Source organism: Sminthopsis crassicaudata, chromosome 5 (genome assembly GCF_048593235.1).
Source record: "Sminthopsis crassicaudata isolate SCR6 chromosome 5, ASM4859323v1, whole genome shotgun sequence".
Taxonomy (NCBI): Eukaryota; Metazoa; Chordata; class Mammalia; order Dasyuromorphia; family Dasyuridae; genus Sminthopsis; species Sminthopsis crassicaudata.
Window position 1 is genome coordinate 205006646 of NC_133621.1, and position 14538 is coordinate 205021183.

Genomic DNA, 14538 nt, shown 5'->3' on the forward strand with positions numbered 1-14538 from the left:
AGAAAGAAACTATGGATTGAAGATAATGTTAATAATGCATGGGCACAATGGACAAACTGGAAGAGCTGTCATTTCTTACTGCTAGCAGTAGCTTTTTATCAGTCATATTAAAAGATAAACATAACAATACAATGAAATGAAATTAAATCAGGCAGAAAGTCAACCAAAATAATTTGATGTTACTAAAATTCTTTAAAATATTCATTTCTACCCATTTTTACTAATGATGTTAATGATGTACCTTAAATTATCAGGATTTTCAAAGATAAAGAAGTATATTCAATTGCTTTCACCAAAAATATTACTATTTTATGTACCATTAAAAAAACTTAACTATTGTTTTTTTATCTGTCATACTTTCACTTCTATTCTTGTGTTCTTATAATGTATGTAACATATTAGTACAATAGTTCATGTAAGCAATTTATATGTCAATGTATTATGAGGGTGTGTGCTTAATTTTTTGTTTTATTAAGAAAAGTACAGTATAGTGAGAACATATATGTAATTTTACACATTTCTAAATAATAGTATCCTTTTACATTTCTATCCAAAGATATCTTCATTTTTATTTTCTCAAATGAAGTTACCTTATCAGTGGCTTTAAAAAAAAAAAATCTTAAAACACACTTCAGTAAGATTAAAATGCATTAATAAGAAAGAAATTGGAAATAATTTAAATAATTAGTGAGAGTTAAATAAATAAGCATTTATTATATATAAAAATGAAAAGGAAAAAAAACTCAAAAGATTCATCAGCCTACCAAACAAGTAATCCTTTCAGCAATGATTATTAAATCAACTACTATCAATGTAAAACAATTTCAAGGTAGGAATGAATGAAACAAAATTTTTAAATTAAGTTAAATATTACTTATTATATACCTGTTTCACTATGTGTTCTCCTTCTGGATGAGGTAGTTGGTCTAGAATTAAAATTTGGTGATGATTTCTCTTCCTGCATTTCTTGCATAGATTCCTAAGTATTCAACACAAAGGTACTAAATAAATACTAAGCTTAAGAATACAATTCAGGTACAAGTCATACACTTTCCAGTGTAAAAGAATTACTGCGTAAAATATTAAAGTTTAAAGATCACCTTTTGACCACTTCTGATTTCAAGCTGACACCTGGTTTCATTTGAAGATGTGTTTGGACTAGAAAATTCTAAAGAAAAGAAATATAAATAAGGTGTTTCGAAAAGATAATTTAAACAAAAACAGCAAGACATGAACCTCTTATGCAGTTGAAATCTTTGTCAAATATGTTCCTAATAGGTGGCACAAAAGCATTTCTTTAAAATAGTATTTTCCCCATTAAAATTTAAAAATTAAGAATTTATGCTTTTGGCTAAGTTTGGGAGGCTGTATGATCATAGGAGTTATTTAACATCTTTAAACCTGTTTCTTCCTCTATTGAATAAGGTATATAACTGTACCCTGTCTCATAAATGTTGAAAGGTTAATTGATATTATACATGACATATTTTAAGTGTCAGTCATTATCATTATTAACACAGAGAGTGAAATAGCCCACTATATTAGCATAATTTTACAGATTATTGTTTTGGGGGGGAAAAGAACATTTAGAACATAGAAAATAATATCTGAAAATACAATTTCTATATTTATAAAGACTTTAAAAATTATTAATTATATCTCCATACCCCAAAACAAGAATATCACCATTCCAACTTAATGGGTTAAATATATTTTGGTTTGATAGATTTAAGGCTCCAAAATTTTTATTATACAATATAATAATTATTTTTAAATGTGGCATTAGGAAATAGTGCCACAAATCTCTATTATGAGTAACTTTCTTTTAGATAACTGAAGGGTGGGGATAGATGGATGGCTATTTTACCCATATATAGATAATACTAGATCTTTCATCAAGGACAGAAATCAGAGGATATGGGGAGAGAGCTTGGGCTGCAAAGAAGTCAGAAAGTAGCAGAAATTCTGGGCAAAGGGGACAGTGGCAACTAGAGGTCCAGGTTGTTTCAAAGAAAAGAACTTGGAAATAATAATCAGGGTCTAACTTAAAACAAACAAAAGAGAAGATATGATATCTGTGGAAATCCAGGAATTCATTAACTCTCATAATTCAAAATAAATTAGTATCTTAATTTTCTAATTTTAAAGTAAATTTTCTGGTATTTTAACAATAAGATATGCACAGGTAACTATCAAGTTTTTTTTGAGTGACAAATTATTTTACTGAAGCTTTTCAAAGCTAAGTATGAAGCTATTAAGTATAAGGCAGGAATGAAGTTAACAGATAAAGAAATGTATACAGTGAAGAGAGGCAAGTTTAAAGTCAGAGGACTCTGGTACCAATACTGGCTGTGCCACTGTGACACAAGGAATTACTGTACCTCCTTGGGCCTGAGGTTTCCCATTTATAAAATGAGAGGGACTCAATAGCATCTGGGGTCTGGAGCAAGAAATTAGCCTGCTTTTTTTGGGAGGACACAACACTGATAGGAACTCCACATTTTATTGTGAAGCTCACACCAATTTCATTGGTGTCCCGTTCCCCCCCCCCAAAAAAAAAATCCTTCCTCTCAAAAAGATCAATTTAGGTAATTTCAATTCATAACACAAGACTTAAGGACTTAATATAAATTCTGTTTGCTTCAGGAAATGACAGATTCCCCTCAAATCTGAGATATCATAAGTCCAAAGTTCCATTTAATTTCTTTGACCTTCACATAGTACTCTAACTTTTTGCCCAATTTGCCAACATTAGAAGGTAGTACTACCAACCTACTTTTTTCTCCTGAGATGAAAAATAAAATTAATAGCTATAAAGTCATTAATAGTTATAAGAAGGATTCACTTAGCTTCTTTTATATTACAGCTGCAAAGAGTCTGGTAGCAAGAGACAAATACATATGCAAAAATAATTAAGTCTAGTTCTAGCCCAAACGAAATGAACAGACCCAACCACAAGTAATGCCTGGGCAACCTATAAGCTTCAAAGGCATAGGCAGCTTGGCACAACAAATAATTTACTGGAACTAGAGTCAGGAAACGTAAATTTACATTTTTCTTCTTCCACTATTTAGTGGTAATCATGGACAATAGCCAGACTACCCCAGACCTATACTGAGTGCTGGGAGCTCTGAATGACATTATTATTTAAGATAGTTTTTAATCACAAGCATTATATAAAGATGTCAATTACTATTATCATCTCTGCATTCCAGAGCTTGTTGATTTTAATTTAACTTGATTTTAACACAAAGAGTATGTCTTATCTTGCATCTGTGTCTTGTAATAATCTATGGAATGGGCTTTGGTGTCTTCTGGAGAAAGATTTCAGTCAGAAGTTAGGGAACAGGTATAAGGCAGACATTCAAGCTTAGTAATGGCTAATTCAAGTCAATGTTAAAACCAATCTTGCCTCCAGAAGTATTCTTAGGATAAGTGAAGCCGGTTAGACAAGGCAAAATCTTGAATTATCTATACTGAAACAGAACCACACACTGGGGATAGAGAAGCAAATTATCATTTTCCCAGACACAATGATCCATGTGGTATTGTTAGTATTCCAAAACATGTAAATATTTATTCAATGGTGCTACTAGGACCCCTAATAAAAAGTAATGCATCACTAATCAGGACATGAAATCCACTCATCAGTGTTTAAGTTCTGGCTATCCTGATTACTTCTACAAACTGAGGACTTGTAAATTACCCAACTTTCAAAATAAATCAATAATTTCCAACTTAATGAAGTTAAATTTATATATATGAGGAATATGAAAATTCATATATTATGAAAATAAATTAAAATCTACAATTCCACATCATTAATGCAGTATTTAATGAAAACTAGTTATGAAATGCTGGAGTGTAAACAACAATAAAAAAAATGCTTTGGAATTCTTTCAAAATCAACTTACCCTGTTGATTGACTGCTATCAAGTTTCTAGATATCATTGCATATAATCTCCTTGGAGGGGAATTAGATGGGGGGGATAAAAAAAAAAAAAAATACAACTGTAATGGAAAATCTGCATAGTGACTGAATTCAAATTAATACAACCAAACATTTTAAAACAGTTATGCTACCAGAACATTGTACATAATAACAGCAAGATTATATGATGATCAAGTATGACAGACTTAGTTCTTCTCAGCAATACACTGATTCAAGACAATTTCAATAGATTTGGGATGAAAAACGCCATATGGATCCAGAGAGAAAACTATGGAGACTGCATGAAGATGGAAACATACTATTTTCACCTTTATTTTCTTGTTTTTTCTTTCTCACGGTTTTTCTCTTTTTATCTGATTTTTTTTTCTTTCACAACATTACTAATATGGAAATATGTTTAAAATGATTGCACATGTATAACATATAAGATTGCTTGCTGTCTTGGGAAGGGAGGAGGTAAGAGAAGAAGGGAGAAAAAAATTTGGAACTCAAAATCTTACAAAAACCAATGTTGAAAACTACATGTAACTGGAAAAATAAAATGCTATTGAAAAAAAAAAATTAAAAGGGTTTTGCTATTAAACAAGTTTCAAACTGAATTGACATATTAGGGCCAATCTAGCATACTACCAATAGGATTCAAAGCTACATAAAGAACTGATTTATTTTAATGAGTGTTAAAGTAAGCTAATAAAGACAGCCTTTTTAGTCTGAGGATTTAGAAAACTATATTCTTCTTAGCAGTTTCTTCTGAATTTGTCAAAACAGGAAAAAAATTTCTACCTTTCTCATAAAGAATTATTCAATTTTGTTTCTACTTTAATATTAATTTTAAGCTAGTCACTTCATGCTCTTTTTCTATTTGTTTAACATCTACAAAAAAAATCACTTAAGTAACCAGACATGAAAAATATATTTGGAGATTACCATACATGTCATCATATTTCTAGTTCTCAAAAGAAGAGAAAAACTAACATTATCATCTATGTGCCTGCTAGTGTTTCAATAAAATTACTGAATGGGAAAATGGAAATAAACAGAATGTATAAAACTTCCATTAAAAAATCATTTAAAAAGTAAACCATACACAACAGAAGCTATATTATCAAATTAATATGTCACGTACAAGCAAAATAATGAATTCCAGATGTAAAGAAAATACTTGGTCTCTAGGTTCCATTTAAATATCAAAACAAAGTTTCATGACAACATGTCAAAAAAGGAAATAGGTACTTTTGAAAGTTGCTAAGATATAGGCTCTTTATATAGCAGTAGTGAAACCTATAATGGTTCAGTAAGGATATAGTAAGGCAAAGCTGAAGAATTAAATTTCAGAACTTTTCATAAAACAACATAAAGTTTCTAATTAAGACTCTCATGACACTTAGCATGATATATAATTATAAAAACCTTTCACTAAACAAAGATGACCTTATAAGTTTAAAAAAATGAACCTAAAGTCATAGCCAGATTTTTAAATGGAGTGAATCAACAGAAACAGCCTACCTATGTTCTTTCACAGAGAAGCTTGGTACCCCAAATAGATCTCCAAGAAGGTCATCTGAACAATAAACAATGTGCTGTTGCTTTTTGTCATATAACTGTTTTGACATAATATACTGGCCAAGATAGAATAAAACCTGAAATAGAAATGAAATTTATAAATACTGAGAAACCAACGCTATAATCTAAAATACATGCAAGGAGAGCGAGAGCGAGAGCGAGAGCGAGAGAGAGAGAGCGAGAGCGAGAGCGAGAGCGAGAGCGAGAGAGAGAGAGAGAGAGAGAGAGAGAGAGAGAGAAGTGCGCACATAAGAAAGTATAAGCAGTCTGTGTATTAAAAGATAGCCTTCCCACCAGGGGTAGATTTGGAAAAGTGGGAGCAAAAAGAGCAATTCTATAATTTAAGTCAAAGACAAAAGGAATCCCCAATGTAACATACCCACAAGCAATCATTCAGCCCATGCTTGAAGGCCTCCATGAAAAGGTAGTCTGCCACCTCTCAAGCCAGCCCATTCCAGCTTGACACAGCTATTAGAAACTTTTTTCTTAAAGCTTAAATGCCTCTGTGCAATTTCCACCCCTGCACTAATTCTGCCCTGTGTGAAACAAGTCCAGTGCCCTTTCAGTGCTTGAACCTCACTGTCATGTCTCCCAAGTGGTCTCTTCTCCTGGTTAAACATATCCCATTCTTTCTACTGAACCTCATCAGTCATGAACTCAAAATTCTCTGCATACTCTCCAACTTATCACACTGTCCTTGAGATTACTAATAATTGAGTATGATTCATTTAAAGTAAGTCTGATGAAGCGAGAGCAGTGCAGCTTTTGCCTTCCTCTAAAATCCGGACTTTTCACAGAATTGTTTCAGATAACTGAGAGATGATACGTCCATCAAAAGTGATTAAATTGCAAGAACTTTCTAACTACACGGATTTAGCATATAGTTTCTGTTCATTGCAGTCACAAAGCTCAAGAGCCTGTGAGCACATCACCATGAGAGAAACTATCAGCTCACTAACAACACAAAACAACCTCTCAGGGATCTCATTGAAAGGGCAAGTTAAATTTTATCTATACTCAAGGATATTTGTTTTCATAAATGCCAAAACTAAAAACCTAAAAACTTTACCAAGTACTCCCCTACTGTCTCCTCTCATTCTAGTTATATCATACACTTAAATTCCTAAATAAGTGTGGGTTCTGCTCTCTCCCTCTCTACTTTCCCAATACAACCCTGAATATACACCCTAAGATCTAAGAGTCTCACTAGACTGGCCACATGTCACTGCTACATATATACTAGTAGATTAATCCCTCTCTTCCCTCTGTTTTTTACTTTCAACTATTGACACCCCCTGCTCTTATGGAATCTCCCCTTTCCCTTCCTCTCCTTCTGCTCCTACTCTGTGATGGTTCTAAATATTGTCAATTTCCTCATTCACTAATAAAATGAAATCCCCAAAGTTCTGTCTTGTTTTTCTCCTCTCTCTCTCTCTCTTAGACTGTCCTCAGTTATCTCAATCTCCCGTGGGTTCAGTTATTATCTTTATGCAGATAATTACAAAATCAGTATTATCAAAAATAATCTCTTGGGTTACAGTACATTTCCAATGAATGATATCCAAATGCCAAAAGAACTCATCTTTTCTCTTGAATCTGTCCCTATTCCAAACATCTCTCTTTCTGCTGAACACCATCCCCCTTTCTAGTCACCCCAGATGCACAAACTCAAGACAACCTTAATTTTGACCCCCTCTCTAATTCCACACTGTTGTCAAGTTTTCTCAACTCTATTTTCATTAAATCCCCTTCTTTCAGATTAACATAAGCACCACTTACCTTAGACCCTTATCTACTACCTGGATTATTCTAATAACTTCCTGTTTTTTTGTTTTTAAGTTCTAATCTTCCCTTTCCAATCCATCCTCCATACAACTGCCAAATAGTTTTCCTAACACAGAAGTTCAGTCATATTACTTCAGTATTATTTGCTCTAGAGTAAAAAATGAACTCCTGAGAACATGGAATCTAAAATCCTTTCTAACTGCTGCTTCTCCTTCCAAACATCTCACACATCCTTTCATTCATGTACTCTCTTTTCCACCCAATCTGGCCTAATTCTGGTTCTCTAAATTTAGCTAAAGCTCAGAAATCTTAGATTCCTTCCAGACACAATCTTAGTGTCATCTTCTGAAAGCCTTACAATTTTTCCTAATCCCTTTTGCAAATAGTTAATTAAACGCTGTATTTCCAATCTCCCAATAGAAAGCATGCTCTTCGACACCAAAACTATTTTCATTGTCTCTGAAACCTTTGCATGTACTAGGCGCTTCATAAATGTACAATAAATTGAAATCTAACATTTCTTTCGAGGCAGAATATGAAATGGGGGGAGGGTGAGTAAAACCTAAATTATTGGTCTTAAAGCTATTTAACTTGATGAATTCTAAAGAAGCATATAAGCTAGAAACACATACTACATAAGAACTTCCCTGATTGGGAAGGTGAAAATGATAAAAATCTTATAAGATAATCTTCCTCTTTCTTCTTCCTGGTGAACAACTAAGTGACACATCTCTTCTGATAGATCAAGCTCAAGGGAAAAAAGCACCCTAACTCCTGCTTACCCAACTATATGATCACTGAATCAAGGCAAAAGTAGTGAAACCCACAATAGGTATACAGTAAAACCAAAGACTTCTGCTAAGTCTCCTTCCTTCTCTTTTACCCATCAAAATTCCAACAGAGATTCTTTTGGACTAAAAAGATCTTTTTAAAGAAAATTATAATTACCCCAAGGAAGGAGAGTAGTATAATGACCATAGCAGTGTAAAATTATTTTTAAATAACATGATGAGAATAAAATTTCTGACTTGGAAAAGGAAAAGATAATTCCACAGAAGAGAATTTGGGAAGAAGACCACAACTTTGGATGTGATATCACTGTAAATAGAAGAATAATCCATGAGTTAAAATGCTATTCATATTATACAAAGTGTCCATAGGTAAATCACCTCAATAGTACTCAAGCTACAAACATTATCTTCCCTATGACCTCCCTGTCTCTTCCACTTGAAACCTGATACTAGTATTTTCCAATTAGTAATAAAAGCAGTATATTAAAGTGTTACACACCTATAAGAAGAGTCAAATTCCTTCCATTATCTCATCTCTCTAGCTGCTGAAAAAATTTCTCCACAATGCAACTATTTCACCATTACTGCATTCTACATTAGGTTGAACAAAAGAAATTTATCTGTATTTCATCTCGAAATACAATTTACCTCCTTTATAGTCTCTAAATATAACTTACCTCCTTCATTGTGAATGTGTCTTTCTGTGCGCCAGCAAACTTCAACAACTTCAATAGCAATGGTTTTGGTCGAACCTATAAAGTAAAAAATGATCCATAATACTTACAAAATATTTCTATAACCACAATTTTCTTAATACTTGAAAACAATAATCAAAATAAATGAAATTATAAAATATGGTATGGTAGTACTGGATTTGGAGGCATAGGACTCAGATTCAAAACTTTGATCTGCAACTTCTGGGGCTCACACCTTATTCATCTGCAAAATGAGGGAATAGGACCAGATAATCTTTCTAAGTTCCCTATTAGTTCCTAATCTATTCTCTATCCAGACACTTTATGGACTATCATAGAAGTCTATAAAAGAATCACAGTATCTAGAATTTCACAGATGAAGAAAATGAGGTCCAGAGAAGCAAAGCATCCTGCATTTATGGTTATAAGATGAGCTGATAACAGAATTCAAACTAGAACCTAGCTCTTCTCTCCTCACTCAATGCTCTTTCTATCAGCTATGCTGCTTCTTTAGAGCCTGGGTACTTTGCTTACAGAGAACACAAAACTTGGGAGTTACAGGACTTGAGTTCAAATACCTGCTCCACAAGTTACTACAGTTTAACCTAGGGCATGTCACATACTTCTGTGGGTCTCAGTTTCTTCACCTATAAAATGAGAAGGTTGGATTATAGATAGGAATGTAAAAACTCCTTTGTATCTCCAGAGATATTTGTCTATAAACTACTAAATAAATGTGTGACAAACTCCTGCAACTCTCAAGTCAAAAATTTAGGAAAAAAAAAAAAAACAAAAAACCTGTGATTTATCTTAACCCATCATAATAACTTGTAAAACTTTTTATGTTATTCTTTAAGGTGTGAAATTACTCGGTTTATTAATTTCTAGTAGATAGTAAATTATAAGGACTGGAGACTTCTTTTTTATATTTAGTATTCTTCACAGCACCTAACTAGATTTTATTTGCAAATAAGGAGGACCTCAGTTCAAATCTGGCCTCAGACACTTAATACTTCTTAGCTGTGTGACCCTGGGCAAGTCACTTAACCCCAATTGCTAGGAAGGGAGGGAGGAAGGAAATGAAGGGAGGGAGGAAGGAAATGAAGGGAGGGAGGGAGGGAGGAGAGGGAGGGAGGAAATGAAGGGAGGGAGGAAGGGAGGAAGGGAGGGAGGAAGGGAGGAAGGGAGGAAGGAAGGAAGGGATGGAGGGAGGGAGGGAGGAAATGGAGGGAGGGAGGGAGGGAAGGGAGGGAGGGAAGAAGGGAGGAAGGGAGGGAGGGAAGAAGGGAGAGAGAGAGGGAGGGAGGGAGGGAGGGAGAGAGGAAGGGAGGAAGGAAGGAAGGAAGGGAGGGAGGGAGGGAGGGAGGGAGGGAGGGAGGAAGGAAGGAAGGAAGGAAGGAAGGAAGGAAGGAAGGAAGGAAGGAAGGAAGGAAGGAAGGAAGGAAGGAAGGAAGGAAGGAAGGAAGGAAGGAAGGAAGGAAGGAAGGAAGGAAGGAAGGAAGGAAGGAACGAACTAACTTCAGGATTTTTCAGAAAGTAGTTCAAGTTAAAAGAAAATTTTTTTCTAGTTCTTACCAACCTACTGGATCATAATTAGACAACAATAGGCACACTGTTATGGGTTTTTTCCATTCAAATACTAACAATTACAGTGTTTAACTTGTGGAGCTATGAGATCACAACTTGAGAACAAACCCATAAAACCTGTGCTTATGGAAATAAGTTCATATTCAAATACTAAACAAATGTTAATTTAAGAAGCAACTTTAAAATATAAAAATATAATAAATGTAAACAAACATCAACTTTTGTAAAAAGTTATCTATAATCCTTTTTAACAGACAAAACAGATAATAATAATAATAGAATCAATCAATTCCTGATCACAAACCTCTGAACTTTTTATCAACTTTTTTATGCCAGTCAGCAAGTGTCTACTATAAGCTCTACTACAAGTATAGATAACATATACAATATACAATAAAATATACAAGTTAAAGGACTGACCCCTTAAGTAAGAAGGAAAAAAAGACTTCTCTAATTTAAAATGTAATAAACCCAGTAGACTGAAAAAGAAAAAATTGCTCCCAAAAATCTTTAATTTCATGCTATGCAAAATTATCATGAAGTACATCTTGACCAGTCATATTAGTCATTTTAACCTAAAAATTGTAAGACTTCCCAAAACAGCTAAAAGTGGTGGAGAAAGAGAAAGACTTGAGGCACAAATCTAAAGTATAAATGTCAATTCCTTTGCTAGTTTTTATTGCGGAGGGAGGGAGGGAGGATCCTTACTCCGTAAATGCTATCAGAAATAGGCTAAACGTCAAAATTAGGATTCTGGTTTTTCAGCACAGAGTTCTTTGAGGGGCAATTTTATCAATTAATGTATTTAGAAGAGAAAGACCAAATGATGATTTTTTTTGTTTTTTGCTTTTACTGGAAAGCCCCATGCACAGAAGGACGGAGGGAAACAGAGTACTTTGGATAAATATACTAACCAGAGCCTCTTGTTCCGAAGCCGGAATTTGGGAGGTGCTTAAGGCACCCTCTGTGTCAGAAGACATTTTGGTATTGCACATTTGCCTAAAATCAGGAAAAGAAAAAACACAAATGACACAAATGTAAGAAAACCTAAATCGTTTAAGAAAGACACGAAATAAGACGAAGCAGGGCTACAAGTGAACAGGAGTAAACGACCCAGAAAAGGGCAGGAGAGAATGCGGCAGCCGCGGCTTGCGGGGAGCGAACAGCGCTTACCTGGATGAGGGCGGGAGGAACTCTCTGGGATCTGACAGGAGACCACAGCTCCTAGAAAACACAAAAGCCGGCAAGTAACGGCGTCACTCGGGCTCCAGTTTAAATACCCACAGCGAGCAGACAAGTCGGGACTTAGCTCCCCGGGACGTCCGCCTCCTGACGTGTCCAAACATGACCAACCAAAAGAGAAAAAGCTGACTCAACGGGCGGGCCGGCCCAGCCCCACGGACCGGGGCGCTTGTTCGGGCTTGCAGGGGAACCCGCACCTGTTCTCGCTGTCCCCCAGCCAGGCGGGAGAGCCCGCCCCTTCGCCGGCCCTGACTTCCGGTTACCTTTGCCCCGGACGCGGAGACCCCCTCCCCAATCCCGTCCGGTTCGTCCTTCCCCTTCCCGCCGGTGGCTTCAAACCCGCCCCTTTGCCCCCACCCTCATGGCTCGAATCCCAGAAGCCCCAGAAAAGTTGGGCGCCCCTCGACCCGCCAAGCCAGGCGAGGCACCGAGTCTACCTAATCCTAGTGACCCAGGGCCCCAGGCTCACCTCCGGCTCCAGAGCTGAGGGGAGCTTCTGGCCGTGCTGGCGACGGCCCGCTCCCCTGGCGGAACGGGGCCCTACAGCCCTCGGATGGGGGTTTCTGGCGCCATGCCCAGCTTCGTGGACCCTAGGAGGGCTGTGGGGGGGAGGGAGAGAAAGACCTCGGCGGCGTCCGCGCGCCTAGGGAAGCCCCGAGCGGGCCCGCGCTGGAAGCCGCACAGTCTTCGTGCGCGCTGCCGGGCGTCGGCAGCGGGCGCGCGCCCTTCTTCCTCCAACGGCCCGCGCCGGAAGCCGCGCGCTAGGCGCGTGCCCCTCCCCCTTCGGCTACCTAGGGACCAAGTGGACCCGCGCCGGAAGCCGCACGGATCTCGCACGCGCACGCCTTTCACCCTCACCCGCCCGCCAGAAGCCGCTGCTACATTCTGCGGGGTCCTGCGCGCGTCCCAGAATAGTACACGCGCAGGCGGGGCGGCGGGGCGGCTGGAATCCCGTCGAACGTCGTTATTTGTATTTATACACAGCTCCTCGTAAGTAGAGCGGGAGAGCAACGAACTTCGCAGCCTTGCTAAGAATAATTATTAAAAAAAATCCACAATGACCCTGTGTAAGAACGATTAAAAACAGAGACCAAGCTGAAGTTTAGAGAAAGCGTCCATAGTAGAGGGACCGCAGGGAATTTGTTTGGTCTGAAAGTGAGAATAAGGGCAGAAGGCCACACGGCAGATTTTTCCCTCTTACGTGCTTTATTGTCAGCACGATGGGTCCCAATCTTGCTTTCTCAGTAATAGTTATACAGCGCTTTATAGCTACCTCTCTATGTCCTCGGTCCCTGTCTGAACCGATAAAGCAGCGGTCCTCACACTTTTAAATGGGGGCCAGTTCACTGTCCCTCAGACTGTGGGAGGGCCGGACTATAGTAAAAACAAAACCTCACACTCTGTCTCCGCCCCTAAGCCGTAACCCAGAGGGCTGCATAAACGTCCTCAGCAGGCTGGCTGTAGTTTGAGAACCCCTGATATAAATTATTGCCCATTTGCTAATCTGCCAGTTGGAAGGAATTAAATCCGTGGGAGTTCCTTGAAGACCTGCAATAAATAATCTTTATACATTTTTTGATTATTTGTAACAGTTTACTTACTCCCCCACTTCCCTTAGTATTTCATTTTTTCTGATTACATGTTAAAATAATTCTCAACATTTACTTTTGTAAGATTTTTGAGTTCCAGATTTTTTCCGTCTTCCTCTCCCCAAGATAGTAAACAATTTGATATGTTATATCTCTATAATCATTTTAAACATATTTCCATTTTATTCATGGTGTGAAAGAAAAACAAAAGGGAAAGATGGGGGGGGGGGAGTAAAAATAGTACGCATCCATTTGCATTATCTTCTGAGTTTTCCATCCCACGTCTATTGGAATGATCTTGGATCATCACAGTACTGCCACCGAGTTGATCATCACACAATCGTGCTGTTTACTGTCTACAGTGCTCTCCTGATTCTGCTCACTTCACTCAGCATCGGATCATGTTTTAAGTCCAGGTTTTTCTGAAATCAGCCTGCTCCTTTATACAAGCCTAAAAACTTTACCTTACGCTCCTCTTTTATCCATATGCTACTGATTATTTAATGTATTATGGGGCAGCTAGGTGGCACCAGCCGTGAATTCAGGGCCACCCGAGTTCTAATCTGGGCTCAGACACTTAATACTTCCTAGCTGTGTGACCCTGGGCAACCCCTAGCCTCAGAAAAAAAAAAAAAATGATCATTTAATGTATTATTTCTCTTGATGCTTTCTAGAGGAAGCTGGACTTTCCCTCATTTTGTTGTTAATACCTGTCCAGAGGAGGAAGATACAAAGCCATAAAACAATAAAAATAAATCTAATAACAATTCAGTGCTTAAAAAAATCATGGGTATTCTTTCAGTACAAAAATCAAAACCCAGCTAGTCCTCCACAGAAAGTTTAATGAGTTCCTGGGAGCACAAAAGTAATCTTGGCCAAGCCACCTACTGTGAATGAGTCTCATGATCTGTGAGGTAGACACAGTTTGTTGTATTTGTAACCTATTTGCCTTGAACAGAATTTGCAGGCATAGTTTTCAAGAACCCGTCTTAGCTCTGTTCCTCCAAAAGTTACAGAGGAAGAGCCCATAGTCTTCAGTGGAGGAAACCCAGTGTTATGCTATAAAAAGCATTCACTTTCACCACACTACCAAATTGACTTATGATAAAGATAAATACAATAGCTATTTGGGGGATGGTTTAAGTAGGCCTTCAAGGTCTGAAGTCTCCAAGGTAAAAAAAAAAAAAAAAATATATATATATATATATATATATATATATTAGATTATAGAAGCAGCAAAAAGCTATATGTACACTTCATATAACCAGGTCACTAAAAAAAAAAAAAAAAAAAAAAAAAAAAAAAAACTTGATTTGGTCTTTAGCTACTTCATC

The 14538-nt window shown here is 37.1% G+C and overlaps 1 protein-coding gene across 3 annotated transcripts in view; it reads right to left on the reverse strand.

Annotated features, from left to right (window-relative positions):
* MDM2 (MDM2 proto-oncogene) overlaps positions 1–12341 on the reverse strand; it is a 31679-nt gene extending 19338 nt beyond the window's left edge. For 2 of the 3 annotated variants that reach the window (XM_074269686.1, XM_074269685.1), the window contains exons 1-8: positions 12085–12341; positions 11547–11597; positions 11288–11372; positions 8769–8843; positions 5459–5592; positions 3915–3964; positions 1101–1168; positions 886–979 (exon numbers count right to left, since the gene is read on the reverse strand). In XM_074269686.1, coding sequence (XP_074125787.1) covers positions 886–979; positions 1101–1168; positions 3915–3964; positions 5459–5592; positions 8769–8843; positions 11288–11368 — 502 coding nt within the window. In that variant the 5' untranslated portion in view covers positions 11369–11372; positions 11547–11597; positions 12085–12341. The remainder of the gene's footprint in view (positions 1–885; positions 980–1100; positions 1169–3914; positions 3965–5458; positions 5593–8768; positions 8844–11287; positions 11373–11546; positions 11598–12084) is intronic. The other variant, XM_074269687.1, reaches the window with a different exon arrangement.
* Positions 12342–14538: the final 2197 nt, after the last annotated feature.